This window comes from Oncorhynchus tshawytscha, linkage group LG14, assembly GCF_018296145.1.
Source record: "Oncorhynchus tshawytscha isolate Ot180627B linkage group LG14, Otsh_v2.0, whole genome shotgun sequence".
In the NCBI taxonomy this organism is placed as follows: domain Eukaryota; kingdom Metazoa; phylum Chordata; class Actinopteri; order Salmoniformes; family Salmonidae; genus Oncorhynchus; species Oncorhynchus tshawytscha.
This window is the reverse complement of record NC_056442.1, coordinates 45,910,876-45,923,100: the sequence shown is the minus strand read 5'-3', so window position 1 is coordinate 45,923,100 and position 12,225 is coordinate 45,910,876. Positions and strand designations below refer to the sequence as shown.

The 12,225-nt window shown below is 47.1% G+C and overlaps 1 protein-coding gene across 3 annotated transcripts in view; it reads right to left on the bottom strand.

Annotated features, from left to right (window-relative positions):
• fat3a (FAT atypical cadherin 3a) overlaps window positions 1-12,225 on the bottom strand; it is a 372,460-nt gene that overhangs the window by 28,604 nt on the left and 331,631 nt on the right. For all 3 annotated transcript variants that reach the window (XM_042297587.1, XM_042297588.1, XM_042297589.1), the window contains exons 20-25: window positions 10,817-11,618; window positions 9,284-9,418; window positions 8,978-9,135; window positions 7,761-7,985; window positions 4,000-4,243; window positions 1,992-2,145 (exon numbers count right to left, since the gene is read on the bottom strand). In XM_042297587.1, coding sequence (XP_042153521.1) covers window positions 1,992-2,145; window positions 4,000-4,243; window positions 7,761-7,985; window positions 8,978-9,135; window positions 9,284-9,418; window positions 10,817-11,618 — 1,718 coding nt within the window. The remainder of the gene's footprint in view (window positions 1-1,991; window positions 2,146-3,999; window positions 4,244-7,760; window positions 7,986-8,977; window positions 9,136-9,283; window positions 9,419-10,816; window positions 11,619-12,225) is intronic.

Sequence of the window (12,225 nt, the reverse complement as noted above, 5' to 3'; positions counted from 1 at the left end):
GATGCAGCATGAGGTAATACAGTAGGGGAGATGCAGCATGAGGTAATACAGTAGGGGAGATACAGCATGAGGTAATACAGTAGGGGGAGATGCAGCATGAGTTAATACAGTAGGGGAGAGATATAGCATGAGTTAATACAGTAGGGGAGATGCAGCATGAGGTAATACAGTAGGGGAGATACAGTGTGAGGTAATACAGTAGGGGAGATATAGCATGAGGTAATACAGTAGGGGAGATACAGCATGAGTTAATACAGTAGGGGAGATACAGCATGAGGTAATAGATACAGTAGGGGGTAGATACAGTGGGAGATATAGCATACAGTAGGGGGAGATATAGCATGAGATATAGCATGTAATACAGTAGGGGGAGATACAGCATGAGTTAATACAGTAGGGGAGATATAGCATGAGGTAATACAGTAGGGGAGATGCAGCATGAGGTAATACAGTAGGGGAGATATAGCATGAGGTAATACAATAGGGGAGATACAGCATGAGTTAATACAGTAGGGGAGATATAGCATGAGTTAATACAGTAGGGGAGATATAGCATGAGGTAATACAGTAGGGGAGATGCAGCATGAGGTAATACAGTAGGGGAGATATAGCATGAGTTAATACAGTAGGGGAGATACAGCATGAGGTAATACAGTAGGGGAGATGCAGCATGAGGTAATACAGTAGGGGAGATGCAGCAGGTAATGGGGAGATGCAGCATGAGGTAATACAGTAGGGGAGATGCAGCATGAGGTAATACAGTAGGGGAGATGCAGCATGAGGTAATACAGTAGGGGGAGATGCAGCATGAGGTAATACAGTAGGGGGAGATATAGCATGAGGTAATACAGTAGAGGGGAGATGCAGCATGAGGTAATACAGTAGAGGGGAGATACAGCATGAGGTAATACAGTAGAGGGGAGTGCAAGTGCTTCTCAAATGAAATGTTTATGTGTTCTCCACACTTTCGTCTTCACAGGATTGTACTCAAGAGAACGCCGTCAGAGAATGCACACGGAGCATGAGGGTGAGGAGCACGGTAGTATGCATATTGAAAAACAACACTAGTCTCATATGTTCACAATCAAATAATGAACACGCTGAGGTTGACTTTCCTGATCTTTCTCATCTGAAATTAAATTGGCTTTGATGATGGAACAAGCTGCTGGCGTGTGTGTGTGTTTCAGCAAGTAATAAAAGCGTTTCAGTGCATTAATTAGTGAGCTTGTGACTGTAGCTCATCCTCATTAAGACTGCCTGTAGCCTTGATTTCTGAGGCATTAGATATTCTAATGTAACACAGTGGAACACCCCTAAACCCCTGGAGACAAGGAGACAAGCAGAATGAAATGTCATATTTTTTTTATCTTTCAACTCTTTGAGTGAATCTTACAGGCTGCAGGCAGCTTGGGGGCTCTGCCTCTCCCGAGTGGCACAGCAGTCTAAGGCACTGCATCTTAGTGCTAGAGGTGTCACTACAGACCCTGGTTCGATTCCAGGCTGTATCACAACCAACTGTGATTGGGAGTCCCATAGGGAGGTGCACAACTGGCCCAGCATCATCCGGGTTAGGGTTTGGCCGGGGTAGGCCGTCATTGTAAATAAGAATTTGTTCTTAACTATACAGGTTAAATAAAAAATATTAATTATACTCATTATACTCATCTGCCTATCACTGTAGAGAAGAGCTGGTGTATACTGCCACCAAGTGGAAATGATGAGGCATTGCATTTACAGTGATGTTATTTATGACATACATTACATTATTTCCACTACTTTGGCCAGTAGGAAGCTGAAATGGTTAAAACAAACAGCTAATTTAAAAGGTGGGTGTTTATGTGTCTCTCTGTGTGTCATAAATGGATGTTATATTCTGTGTCTGAGACTCTATGTGTCTCTATTTGTGTGTCTGAGACTATGTTCAGGACAGGAGTGTGTTGGCGTGTACACTGTATGTTTACAGTGTGATCATTAATGTGATAGTAACTCACGTGATGCCCTTGAAACCTCTCCTGCAGCTGCAGAGGAAAGCGTTGCCGATGGCTTTGCACACGCCGCTGTTGTGGCATGGGTTGGGAATGCATGCCGTGATCTCAGTCTCACAGCGCCCCCCAGTGTACTGGGGACCGCAACTACAGGCAAAACCTGACAGAGAGAAGAGGGGGAGAGAGAGGGAGAGACAAGAGAGAAAAAAGTACATTTACATTTGAGTCATTCAGCAGACAGTCTTATCCAGAGAGATGTACAGTTAGTGCAGTCATCTTATGATAGCTAGGTGAGACAACCACACATCACAGTCATAGCAAGTACAGTTTTCCTCAATAAAGTAGCTATCAGCAGAGTCAGAGCTAGTACGGGGGGGAAGTGTGTGTTAAATGAAGTATTCTGCATACAGGTGTGTAGTGCTACAATTGAACAAAGCATTCAGACCATCACATCAGAACACACACACACTCCCTCATACTCCATCACACACAAAGTCCATCACACACAAACTCACGCTCCATCACACACATAGGAATGTGTTCAGTGCCGTGGAGACTAGTGTGTGCATTGTTTGAGCTTTGGCGGTGCTGCCAGGGATAGTTGGCCTCGGGTTGACGAGAGCTTGCCAGCCTAAACACAAACACACACACCTCTGGGAAATCACACGGGTACACATACACACACACACACACACACACCTTCTGGAAAACACAGGGAAATGTCATTACGTTTATTGACACAGCGCAATCATACACACACACACACACACACACACACACACACACACACACACACAGCGGGATACCGGAATACATACACACACACATACTCCGATAACCTTTACAAAGAGGTCGGGCATGCCAAAAAATGATCACAAAAATTACAACAAAAATCCCCATTAACTGAACCTTATTACAGCCAGGACAAACATGACAAGTCCCAGAATGCCGTGCTCTTTTCAGAGTGCTCCGCCTCTCGTTGTGAATTAGAAATGCGAGCGAGGAGACCGGGAGAGATCAACCCGCGGGAGCGTTAAGTCACTTTCTGTGTGTTGAGACTTGGCCTCGATGTGTTAAGTCAGCACGTTAAGTCAAGGGGTCACCCTGCTGAGTCCAGGCTGGGAATTTCGATAGCGATGACATTTAACCAGGCTTCCCTATTGACTGCAGTAAAATGCCAAAGGATAATTTTTTTTTTAAATGTCTTGAGACTTCACTGTAGTTAGATTTGAAAAGGATACGATTCGTTCATGTAGGCCTTTTGAGTTCAGACAAAAAGAGTAGAGATATGAACCGACAGAAAAACTAAGAGCAGCTCAAGAGATATGACAACACAAAGAGAGGAAGAGAAGGAGAGAGAGAAGGTGATCAGGCAGACAAAAAGGAGCAGACAGAAACGGGCAGACAGATACAGGCAGACAAAAAGGGAGATGAGGGAGTATAGAAGGCTATTTCACAATCACACCTTTGGGAAACAGTGGGTCATGGAAAGTTTAATTAGGAGTTAATTATGGATGAATAATAGAATAATGTTGAGGGGAGATCCAGATTTCTGGAGAGGTTATAGTCAGCCGGCTGGCTCAGGGGCAAAGGCTGGCACAGATCACCATCCATCACCCTGGTGCTAAACGCTAATCAATCAAACTATCAATCAGGAAATCTTCCCATCAGTGTGTGTATTATGGACACTAAAGGTCACCAATAATCTCTGTCCTCGAGAGCTACAGGGTGGTGCAGGCATTTGTTTCACACGTGCACCAGAGGAGGTTGGTGTGATGAGCAATAGGGGGACGGGTTTATTTTAATGGCTGGATTGGAATAAATGGAACGGTATCAAACACAACAAACATATGGAAACCATGTTTGACTCTGTTCCATTTATTCAATTTCAGCCATCACAATGAGCCCTCCTCCTATAGCTCCTCCTACCAGCCTCCTCTGGTGCGCGCACACACACACACACACACACAGTTCCGACCACATCCATTTCCATCTTGCAGTTCACCAGACTCACCACCGGAGGGCAGGCTGTTGCAGGTAGCGCCGTGGAGGCAGGGCTGTTTCAAGCAGGCATCGGGGTAGAGAACACAGCCCAGTTTCAGCTCTGTCAGGCCCACCACCTCAGCATAGCGACTCCTCTTGTTCTGCAGGGGCAGCTCGTTGTTGTTGAGCATCACAGAGTCCAGGCAGCCCTGGAAACCATCCGTCACCCGAGGACCCTTCTTGTCTGTCAGGCTGCGAGAGTTAGGAGGTTGGACCTGGGGGAGAGGAGAAACATGAGTGACACATCGGATTTATGTATACAAACAAACAAACAAATATCGTACTGTATATTAATATGTATAGCATACAAAACCACAACATCAAACCAGAATACCTAGCTTTTTCATGTTGTTTTCTGAGTATGGAGCAAGCATTGTTCAGACAACAACATAATATAACAACATAATGTATACATCAATGATGTCGCTCTCGCTGCGGGTGATTCCCTGATCCACCTCTACGCAGACGACACCATTCTGTATACATCTGGCCCTTCTTTGGACACTGTGTTAACTAACCTCCAAATGAGCTTCAATGCCATACAACACTCCTTCCGTGGCCTCCAACTGCTCTTAAGAGCTAGTAAAACTAAATGCATGCTCTTCAACCGGTCGCTGCCCGCACCTGCCCGCCCAACTAGCATCACTACCCTGGACGGTTCTGACCTAGAATATGTGAAAACTACAAAGACCTAGGTGTCTGGTTAGACTGTAAACTCTCCTTCCAGACTCATATCAAACATCTCCAATCCAAAATCAAATCTAGAATCCGCTTCTATTTCGCAACAAATTCTCCTTCACTCACGCTGCCAAACTTACCCTAGTAAAACTGACAATCCTACCGATCCTCAACTTCAGCGATGTCATCTACAAAATAGCTTCCAATACTCTACTCAGTGCCATCAGATTAACACTCCAGTGTTAATGCTAAATTGTAATTACTTTGCTACTATGGCCTATTTATTGCCGTACCTCCTCATGCCATTTGCACACACTGTATATAGACTTTATTATTTTTCTATTGTGTTATTAACTGTATGCTAGTTTATTCCATGTGTAACTGTGCTGTTTGTGTCGCACTGCTTTGCTTTATCTTGACCAGGTTGCAGTTGAAAATGAGAACTTGTTCTCAACTAGTTTACCTGGTTATATAAAGGTGAAATAAAATAAATAAATAAAAGACTAAGATTCTGATCTCCACATTCCCTAAATACAGTACATTCATAAATACACACACAGGCTGTATTCCTCAGAGCTTCCTATCCCGAGCTTCCTATCCCGAGCTTCCTATCCCGAGCTTCCTATCCAGAGCTTCCGAGGCAGAGCTTCCGATTCCGAGCTCCCTATCCAGAGCTTTCTATCCAGAGCTCCCTATGCAGAGCTCCTATCCAGAGCTTCCTATAAAGAGCTCCTATCCAAAGCTTCCTATTCAGAGCTTCCTATGCAGAGCTCCTATACAGAGCTCCCTATCCAAAGCTTCCAATGCAGAGCTCCAGAAAGCTTCCTATAAAGAGCAGAGCTCCTATGCAGAGCTCCTAAAGCTTCCTATCCAGAGCTCAGAGCTTCCTATTCAGAGCTTCCTATGCAGAGCTCCTATACAGAGCTCCCTATCCAGCGCTCCTATCCAGAGCTTCCAATGCAGAGCTTCCTATCTAAAGCTTCCTATGCAAAGCTTCCTATGCAGAGCTCCCTATGCAGAGCTCCTATCCAGAGCTTCCTATCCAGAGCTCCCTATCCAGAGCTTCCTAACCAGAGCTTCCTATCCAGAGCTTCCTATGCAGAGCTCCTATCCAGAGCTTCTTATCCAGAGCTCCCTATCCAGAGCTTCCTATCCAGAGCTTCCTATGCAGAGCTCCCTATCCAGAGCTTCCTATGCAGAGCTTCCAGAGCTTCCTATGCAAAGCTCCTGATCCAGAGCTTCCTATTCAGAGATTCCTATCTAAAGCTTCCTATGCAGAGCTCCTATCCAGAGCTTCCTAGCCAGAGCTCCCTATCCAGAGCTTCCTATACAGAGCTTCCTATACAGAGCTTCCTATACAGAGCTCCCTTTCTAGAGCTTCCTATCCAGAGCTCCCTATCCAGAGCTTCCTATACAGAGCTTCCTATACAGAGCTTCCTATACAGAGCTCCCTTTCTCGAGCTTCCTATGCAGAGCTCATATCCAGAGCTTCCTATCCAGAGCTTCCGATACAGAGCTCCCCGTCAGAGCTTCCTATCCAAAGCTTCCTCTCCAGAGCATCCTATGCAGAACTCCTTTCCAGAGCTTCCTATACAGAGCTCCCTATCCAGAGCTTCCTATACAGAGCTCGCTATCCAGAGCTTCCTATACAGAGCTCCCTATTCAGAGCTTCCAACCCAGCGCATTACCTTGTGTTGTGTTCCTCACTCTGACTAGATTAAATTGGTAAGAGCATTATAGAGAAACACTATACTCACACGTACTAATCCATGAAGCTCGCACATGCAAAACACACACAGCCACGCCCAAACAAACATATTAGTGTCCCGAACTCACAACAACCCTCCCCACTCTGAAAGAATCCGTCACACACCCATTCCCATACATGTTTGTTTTACTGTCCTTGTGGGGACCCAACAATTGATTCACATTCAAAATCCTATTTTCCATAACCCGTAACCCCAAACCCGAATCTAACTCCTAACCCTACTTCTAACCATAACCCGAACCTAACTCCTAACCCTACTTCTAACCATAACCCGAACCTAACTCCTAACCATAACCCGAACCTAACTCCTAACCCTACTCCTAACCATAACCCAAACCTAACTCCTAACCCTACTCCTAACCATAACCCAAACCTAACTCCTAACCATAACCCGAACCTAACTCCTAACCCTACTTCTAACCATAACCCGAACCTAACTCCTAACCCTACTTCTAACCATAACCCGAACCTAACTCCTAACCCTACTTCTAACCATAACCCGAACCTAACTCCTAACCCTACTTCTAACCATAACCCGAACCTAACTCCTAACCCTACTTCTAACCATAACCCGAACCTAACTCCTAACCCTACTTCTAACCATAACCATAACCTAACTCCTAACCCTACTTCTAACCATAACCAGAAACCTAACTCCTAACCCTACTTCTAACCATAACCCGAACCTAACTCCTAACCATAACCCGAACCTAACTCCTAACCTTACTTCTAACCATAACCCGAACCTAACTCCTAACCCTACTTCTAACCATAACCCGAACCTAACCCCTAACCCTACTTCTAACCATAACCCGAACCTAACTCCTAACCCTACTTCTAACCATAACCATAACCCGAACCTAACTCCTAACCCTACTTCTAACCATAACCCGAACCTAACTCCTAACCCTACTTCTAACCATAACCATAACCTAACTCCTAACCCTACTTCTAACCATAACCCGAACCTAACTCCTAACCCTACTTCTAACCATAACCCGAACCTAACTCCTAACCCTACTTCTAACCATAACCCGAACCTAACTCCTAACCCTACTTCTAACCATAACCCGAACCTAACTCCTAACCCTACTTCTAACCATAACCCTAATTGTAACCCTAAAATAGCCTTTTTCCTTTTGAGAACCAGCAAAATGGCCCCAATTTTCCTTGTTTTATTATCCTTGTAAGGCCTTCTGGTCCCTAAACACACACACACACACACACACACACACACACACACACACACACACACACACACCCCTTCCCCTCCACAGAACGCCCACCTGTGCTCCAAAGTAGATAGACCCATCTGCCCCTAGTGGTTGGAAGCTTGGCGGTCCTCTCCTCCTCTCCACATAGCTGTCGTCCAGAGACAGACTGGTGAAGTTACGGTTGAGCTCCAGAGTCACCGTGTGCCAGTTCCCATCGTTGATGGGCCTCCCAGAAATACCCAGCACACCAGGGCTGTTCCCACAGTCCAGCTGGAACCAGAGCTTACCCTCCTCCAGCTGTCAATCACAACAAGAAAGGCAGGGTTTAGACACAGATGAGAGGGGATGAAGGGGTTTAGCCTCAGGAAATAACATGGGTGGATCATGCTGTGGGTAACCAGACTATCCATGCTTCTTTACAGTGTGTATAACACAGCATTCTGAGCACATGTCTGTTATGTTAGTACAGGGATTAGCATGTGTGTACATTAAACAGGGGTCAGCAAGGGTACATGTGTGTGTGTGTGTGTGTACCTTCAGTATAGTGCAGGGGTCAGTGTGTCTGTGTGTACATTCAGTACAGTGCAGGGGTCAGTGTGTGTGTGTGTACCTTCAATACAGTGCAGGGGTCAGTGGTGTGTGTGTGTGTGTGTGTGTGTGTGTGTGTGTGTGTGTGTGTGTGTGTGTGTGTGTACCTTCAGTACAGTGCAGGGGTCAGTGTGTGTGTGTGTGTACATTCAGTATAGTGCAGGGTTCAGAGTGTGTGTGTGGGTACCTTCAGTATAGTGCAGGGGTCAGAGTGTGTGGGTACCTTCAGTATAGTGCAGGGTTCAGAGTGTGTGTGTGGGTACCTTCAGTATAGTGCAGGGGTCAGAATGTGTGTGTGGGTACCTTCAGTATAGTGCAGGGGTCAGTGTGTGTGTGGGTACCTTCAGTATAGTGCAGGGGTCAGAGTGTGTGTGTGGGTACCTTCAGTATAGTGCAGGGGTCAGAGTGTGTGTGTGGGTACCTTCAGTATAGTGCAGGGGTCAGAGTGTGTGTGTGGGTACCTTCAGTATAGTGCAGGGGTCAGAGTGTGTGTGTGGGTACCTTCAGTATAGTGCAGGGGTCAGAGTGTGTGTGTGGGTACCTTCAGTATAGTGCAGGGGTCAGAGTGTGTGTGTGGGTACCTTCAGTATAGTGCAGGGGTCAGAGTGTGTGTGTGTGTACCTTCAGTATAGTGCAGGGGTCAGAGTGTGTGTGTGGGTACCTTCAGTATAGTGCAGGGGTCAGAGTGTGTGTGTGGGTACCTTCAGTATAGTGCAGGGGTCAGAGTGTGTGTACATGATGATTCCTCTGCTCTGTAGAGTTCTGATCCTCAGTCCCAGTTTCATCTCTCCTGTTCTCCCTCCATCAGACACTTTATACTTGATATAGCTGTTCCCTGAGAAACTCAGAGATGTGTGACCTGTATACACACACACACACACACACACACACACACACACAATTTAATACTTTTTGAATGTTCTATTAGCATCCATAAATGGCATCACATTGACAACGGACCCACACATTCAAAAGACACCTGGACACATAAACCCACATCAACACACCTGCACACTCTCCAAGTTTCCCTGGTGGACACTGGCAGGCATATGGCCCTCTAGTGCCCTCTGTGCCCACACACTGCATGTCTCCTGGACAGGGCTGCTCATCACACAACTCTGAGGCTGGGGGACAGCTACCATCTGAGGGAGAGAGAGAGAGAGATATAGAGATAGAGATAGAGAGAGAGAGAGGAGCGAGAGAGAGAGAGAGAGAGAGGGAGAGAGAGAGGAGCGAGAGAGAAGGGGGAGAGAGGAGAAAGACAGAGGAGGAGAATGAGAGAGAGAGAGAGAGGGTGGGAAGAGAGAGATGTGAGGGGTGAAACAAACGAGAGAAAGGAAGAGTGGGGGGAATGGGGAGGTAGAGAGAGAGACAGGAGGGGAGAGATAAAGGGATGGAGAGAGATAGGGGGGGTGGTTGATGGTGAAATAGAATACAAAATGGAAGGAAACAAGAAGCGAAGGAGAGGGTGTGAAACAGTGAAACAGAGTGAAACAGAAGACAGAGGACCATGGATAGAAGGAGGAAAGGAAACGAGAAGAGAAGAAGAGGGTGTGAAACAGTGAAACAGAGTGAAACAGAAGACAGAGGACCATGGATAGAAGGAGGAAAGGAAACGAGAAGAGAAGAAGAGGGTGTGAAACAGTGAAACAGAGTGAAACAGAAGACAGAGGACCATGGATAGAAGGAGGAAAGGAAACGAGAAGAGAAGAAGAGGGTGTGAAACAGAAGACAGAGGAGCAAGAGAGAGAGAAGGGGGAGTAGAGAAGCGAGAGAGAGAGAAGGGGGAGTAGAGAAGTGAGAGAGAGAGAAGGGGGAGCGAGAGGAGCGAGAGAGAGAAGGGGGAGGGAGAGAGAGAGAGGAGAGAGAGGAGGATGAGAGAGAAATAAAGAAAAAAGAAAGAGAGAGAGAGAAAGAGAGAGGATGGGAAGAGAGAGATGTGAGGGGTGAAACAAATGAGAGAAAGGAAGAGTGGGGGGAATGGGGAGGTAGAGAGAGAGACAGGAGGGAAGGAGAAGACAGGAAAGGAAACGAGAAGCGTGAACCGAGAGAATGGGAGAAAAGAAAGGTTGAATGAAGAGAGTGAGAGAGGACAAGTTAATTTAGGGTCATTCAGAGTAGAGGCAGACAAATCCTCTGCCAAATCCTCTGCCAAGTGTCCCCATGAGACCTGCTAATTACATTAGCCACAACATGCTAATTAAATCTACTGTGGGGTCTGTCTAATCCCAGGGGTCAGATACACACTCAAAATGTCCCTGGTGGATTATGACCATCAACTTGTTATCATTCTAGTATTTATACAATCAGACAGAGCGGTTGCTACAGTGCAGATCATACAACCATGTCTACTGTACAGCTCTCTGAAGGACACTTAGCGACACTTTTGTTTGTGTGTATATTTTTGTGAGAGAGTGCATCATCATGCAAATACATTGATACGATACATAACTGTATATCTGTGTGTGTGTGTGTGTGTGTGTGTGTGTGTGTGCGTGTGTGTGTGCGTAGTGTGTGTGTGTGTGTGTGCGTGTCCTCACCAGTGCAGGTGCAGCGGGTGGTCCTGTGGAAGCGTGGTGACACAAAGCTAACCCTGGGTGTGCTGTAGGTGATGAGAGCGTGAGAGTCCAACACAATGTTCTGCTCACATTGGGCCCCGCGACACTCCAGCCCAGAACAGTTCTTATCCAAGATGGCCGACACCCTCAGCACTTCCTCCAGCTGCCTCCGGGAGGCGCTCAGCTTCTGAGTCAGGTACGCTGCCTTGTAGAAACCTCCCCCAGCCGTCTCCACGGCAACTAGCAGATCCAACTGGTTGGTCCCGCCCACGGGCTGCAAACTGAGCAGGTGCAGCGCGTCCTGCTTCTGCGTCGCCGCGGCAACCTTCAGAACTTTCACCACGTTTTTCAGATGTGTGGCCACAAAGTCGTGTGGTTGCACACTCTCGAAACGCACTGTCACCGCCTCGCGCAGCATCTCTGGTGATGCCTGCTCCACGTGCACGCTCACAGCCACGGGCACGGCGAAGCGTCCGTCACTCACGCTGGCGTTGAGGGAGTAGCGACCGGCATCCAGGCCGCCCAGGGCTATGATCTTACCGTCTCTCGGACTGATCTTGAAGAGGGAGCGTTGAGACGGAGGGGCGTGGCCGAAGGTCAGGACATCGTAGGGGTCTGCGTCAGTGGCGTGCAGCTGGCCGATGACTCCTCCAGGAAACTCGTCCTCCATGGTGATGATGTGGACCTCCAGGGGTAGTGCTACGGGCCGGTGAAGGCTCTCCTCAATCACACGCACCGTCAGGGTAGAAGAGGAGGACAGACGGGGCTTACCTGAGTCCCTTACCTGGAAGTAGGGGAGAAGCAAAGGCTTAACACAAAGACAAAAAACATCAATCACAATGTAATCCCATGTGTGATTTAGTAACACAGACCTTCCACAAGCTAGCTGGTTGTAAGACCTGCCGCTAACACTAACAGGGTTGACCAGCTGGTTATAAGACATGGTGCTAACACTAACAGGGTTGACCACATGGTTATAAGACATGGTGCTAACACTAACAGGGTTGACCAGCTGGTTGTAAGACCTGCCGCTAACACTAACAGGGTTGACCAGCTGTTTGTAAGACCTGCCGCTAACACTAAGACCAGCTGGTTGCCTGCCGCTAACACTAACAGGGTTGACCAGCTGGTTATAAGACCTGCCGCTAACACTAACAGGGTTGACCAGCTGGTTGTAAGACATGCCGCTAACACTAACAGGGTTGACCAGCTGGTTGTAAGACCTGCCGCTAACACTAACAGGGTTGACCAGCTGGTTGTAAGACATGGTGCTAACACTAACAGGGTTGACCACATGGTTGTAAGACCTGCCGCTAACACTAACAGGGTTGACCAGCTGGTTATAAGACATGGTGCTAACAGTAACAGGGTTGACCACCTGGTTATAAGAC